The sequence below is a fragment of the Argopecten irradians genome, chromosome 9 (genome assembly GCF_041381155.1).
Source record: "Argopecten irradians isolate NY chromosome 9, Ai_NY, whole genome shotgun sequence".
NCBI classification, from domain to species: Eukaryota; Metazoa; Mollusca; class Bivalvia; order Pectinida; family Pectinidae; genus Argopecten; species Argopecten irradians.
In genome coordinates, this window is record NC_091142.1 from 16,763,215 (window position 1) to 16,767,283 (window position 4,069).

The 4,069-nt window shown below is 32.8% G+C and overlaps 1 protein-coding gene across 1 annotated transcript; it reads left to right on the forward strand.

Annotated features, from left to right (window-relative positions):
* The first annotated feature begins 571 nt into the window (after nt 1–571).
* LOC138331639 (uncharacterized) lies at nt 572–3,389 on the forward strand. Its single transcript, XM_069279360.1, has one exon. The coding sequence runs from the start codon at nt 588–590 to the stop codon at nt 1,689–1,691; it is 1,104 nt and encodes a 367-aa protein (XP_069135461.1). The 5' UTR covers nt 572–587; the 3' UTR covers nt 1,692–3,389.
* Nucleotides 3,390–4,069: the final 680 nt, after the last annotated feature.

Below are 4,069 nucleotides of genomic sequence, written 5' to 3' on the forward strand. Positions count from 1 at the left end.
GAACACACAAATGTCAAAAATATACATATTTACATGATTTTAGAGAGAGGGGGGGAGAGTATTTGTTTATTTTAACATACAAATGTATGTATACAATTTCTTAATTTATTGATATACATTTACACAGCTGATATGTTCAGCAAGAAAACATCAGTGAGTGAAATATGTATAAAAGCTTATACATAATGAATTTATCTGTCAGGTTGATTATTATGGGATGCATTTTTGTCAAGCATTGATAATTCCTATACGGAAAGAATTATGATATTATGTGTATATTGCCAGTATTAACACAGACCCTTCGGATTTGTTAACGTAATATTTCTACAATAAAAATGTGACAAAACCCTCACTTATTTTCACTTTTAAATTACGTCATTTAGAGTGACAAAACATGCCACATGATTGATGTAAGTAGCAAATGATAGAGATCTGAAAAGAAAAATAGATTTCGTTGAATTATTTTATATACTATTTACTGAACAATTCGTATAACAATGTTTATATGTTTATCACTTTTTGCTTTATATCGAAAGTTTTACTCTACTCTCCCATTTCAGGGCCGCTTTCTGACTGTATTATTGATCATGGCAGCCATTATGATATCAGCAATTTTTCAAATGCTGTATCTCAAATGGAACACGGAACATCCATCTGATGAATACATTGCTATGAACACTTTAAAAGAAACAATGGCAAAAGTGAGAAATAACCCCAGGTATCTTGTGTACGAGTGTTCTAAAACCAGGAATACTTCATGCTACGGCTGGTCCGACAGAATAGCGGGTATCGTTACAACATTCATCATATCCATACTTTCTAACCGTCATTTCCTGATCGACTTTGACACGCCATGTTTACTTCAGGATTATCTCATTCCTAACCACTACGACTGGAGATACAATTCATCTATACTTGTTAACAAGACAAGTTCTTTTCATGATGTAAAAAATTGGCATCACAAAAAGTTAGATAAATATATCTCAGGAGGTGAAAATTTTAACAAATACTTCAAAGAAGACGTTGTACACTTGCTGATGAATTGGGATTTCATAAACGATTTTAGAAAAAGGCCAAATATTGAACAAGATATTCCATGGATTACAAAACGTCATCAAGTAGATATCTACAAGGGTGTGTATGACTTTCTTTTTAAGCTTTCTCCTATGTCTATGCATGCTATCGCGTTTTACGAATTAACACAACGGAAGCGAAACAAAATAGCATGCGCACATGTACGTGTAGGGCAGAATCCAAACATGCCAAACGATGGTGACATACGAATCCCGATGCCTTTGGAAGTTCTTTGGAAATATTTTGATTCATTGGATAAAGATCAATTCGACTTGTTTGTTGCCTCGGACTCGGATATTGTAAAGGAAAATGCTAAGAAACGTTTCCCTAACAACATTGTAGACACACCGGGGAGTATAACTCATATTGACCAACCAGCAAAACATAGTCCGCGTGAAGGCTTTCTGAAACAGCTTATTGACTTCTATATATTGACAAAATGTGACGTTATCATTATTACCGCACAGACAGGATTCGGAATGCTAGCCACATTCCTCAGGGATATTGACGATGGAATTTACTGTTGGCATGGAAAACGTCTCATACCGTGTTCGAGGTATACAGTAAATGACGTGTTTCGATACGGAAAATTCGGAATTAAGCCTAAAATTAGTTGAAACTATGAAATTACATGTACAGGGTAGCTATTTTGTAATAGTCAAAAATGCTGAAATCAGCCATTTGGCTGAAGATTGTCATCAAATTATAAATGTCATTTGATGACCGAATATATCCTTAATCTTTATACGTTATATTAAAGATGCTCTACCGCCGACAAAGCATAAATGTTATTAATTATTTAAACAATAATCGGTGTTCAATCGTGTATATGTATGTCTAATTAACAAAGAAAATAATACATTTTTTATTTTGCCTTTGGTACATGCGCAATCAGTACTTCATTCTATATAGGATATAGTGCCACAGACTTTTTTCGGGATGCAATAAATTATTTTTAACTTGAAGTAAAATTAGAAGCTCAAACTTTTCAATGGTGGTAATGATGTAAATTAAATAATTTTTGTAACTGAAGAAAAGTATTAAATCGTCTGCTCCTGTTTTTGATCGTGAAAAAATACCATTTGTCGGTGGTGGAGCATCTTTAATCTGATCTACAATTTTCTGTACTATCAAGATAAACGGATAATATGACAACTGCTCATAATCTTTTATCAATGAACAGTTAACGAAGACGTCTCACTCTCATGTCGATTAGACTACAGCGTTGTTGTTATCGATTCATTTTATAAGAACACACAGGCAACATATTTTCCTACTGTGGTGAATGTATCAGTTTGGTTTCTATGTGAACACCGATTCGAATAATCACTGTATCGTTATTTATTCATTAACCTATTTTCGTATGGCATCTATGGTCTACATAGATGCCAGAGCTTTGCAGACAATCTTCATCATGCTCGCTAGTTTTGTTTACCCGGTAATCACATGCATAGGATCTTACATGAGTGATCATTTCATATGAGATTTTATGAAACGAGATTAAGAAGTTTTTATTTTTGCGCGTCTTGGCGAGTTCATAAAATTTCATAATAAATGAACATTTTAAGATACTTTTTGTCACATAACTACAAATACCTACATAACAAAGAATTTACGTCAAAATGTATTCCGAAAATCCAGCAGAGACCGCCGTCCTCGCACTCTTGACGTCACGTCATTTTATTGTTTCTGTCTGACGTCACAATGAATTTCCAGCCAATGAAATTCGCTCCAGGTCATATTACAATAGTGATATATGCAATATTCAATTAGTTTCAAGGGGAACTCAATTCATCCCCCCATGAAATCGACCAAAACCAAAGCAAGATTCAATCCTTATATTTCAATTCAATCGTATTTAATACAATAAAATACAATTTATTTTATTAAAGTGTCACATGTCAATTTACATAAAACAACAAAGTAACTGTACAAAATATTCAAATTTAAAATTGACACCCAGCCTATAACATAAAGGCTTACGAGACACTGATATCTGTAGTTTGTACTTAAAATTCATTCTTTTGCTATACATTTTATAAATTGTGCTGGCTAAAATATATATAAGATTGCCTTCATTCATTAAAAAAGATTGACAGATTGGAATATTTCTGTATAATGATAACTGTTTCTATCTAAATCTCACTCAGACACACTAAATGTGTGACAAGAGGTGCAAGATATAATACTGTTGTTTACGGTTTTTGTTTGACTTTGTTCTTTAGATAGTTAATATGTGTACAAAAACTTTCTGATTATGATATAAAAATATTTTTGATAAACATGATCCATTTGAATAGAATTTGTTCTGTTTCATGAAGCTAATACATCAGTTTATACATACATGTACGGCTTGATAATTTATTTCATTACAAACCAACATAAACCAAAATTTTATCATTCTTAATCAAATATCGACATCTAATGAATATCTACTAGGATATGGTTTTTTCTGAGGTTTACCTGTGCTGTCAGTGTAGTGATAGTAGAACTTGTGTTGTTTTAGTAAAACACACCGGTTCCACCTTGGCCAACGTTTATCCTACCCGTTTCTCACCTAAAATCCCAAAAGTTGGCTAGACTGGAAGACACCAAATATTACACGAGCGAAATCACTGGATATCAGGTGGTTTATGTGCTTATAATTTGTACTAATCTGAATTCAGGATTTTTTTTTAAATTTTAAATCTGGACATTTTTGTAAGCGTTTCAGAACAAATTGATATAAATTTATTTATTACAAAATCGAGCTTTTAGTCGCTAACATGTTGTTTAATAATTGTTTTCTTTTTCCATTTTTTACAATGCAATCTAAAAAGTATACATTTGAGATTAAAATATTTTGTTTTTCCTTAATTCGTTCCTGAGACAACCCCTTGCGATTCTAAGGACGGACAGTCGCCATTTTGTTTTAACTCTGCTTGGATACAATATTGGGTACCGACTCCTATATAAAGCACGTGAACCACACACACGTGTAGCCATTCTGATCTCG

Excerpts from the sequence above, each read along its gene's own strand:
- LOC138331639 (XM_069279360.1), top strand. The coding sequence starts at position 588 with ATGGCAGCCATTATGATATCAGCAATTTTTCAAATGCTGTATCTCAAA.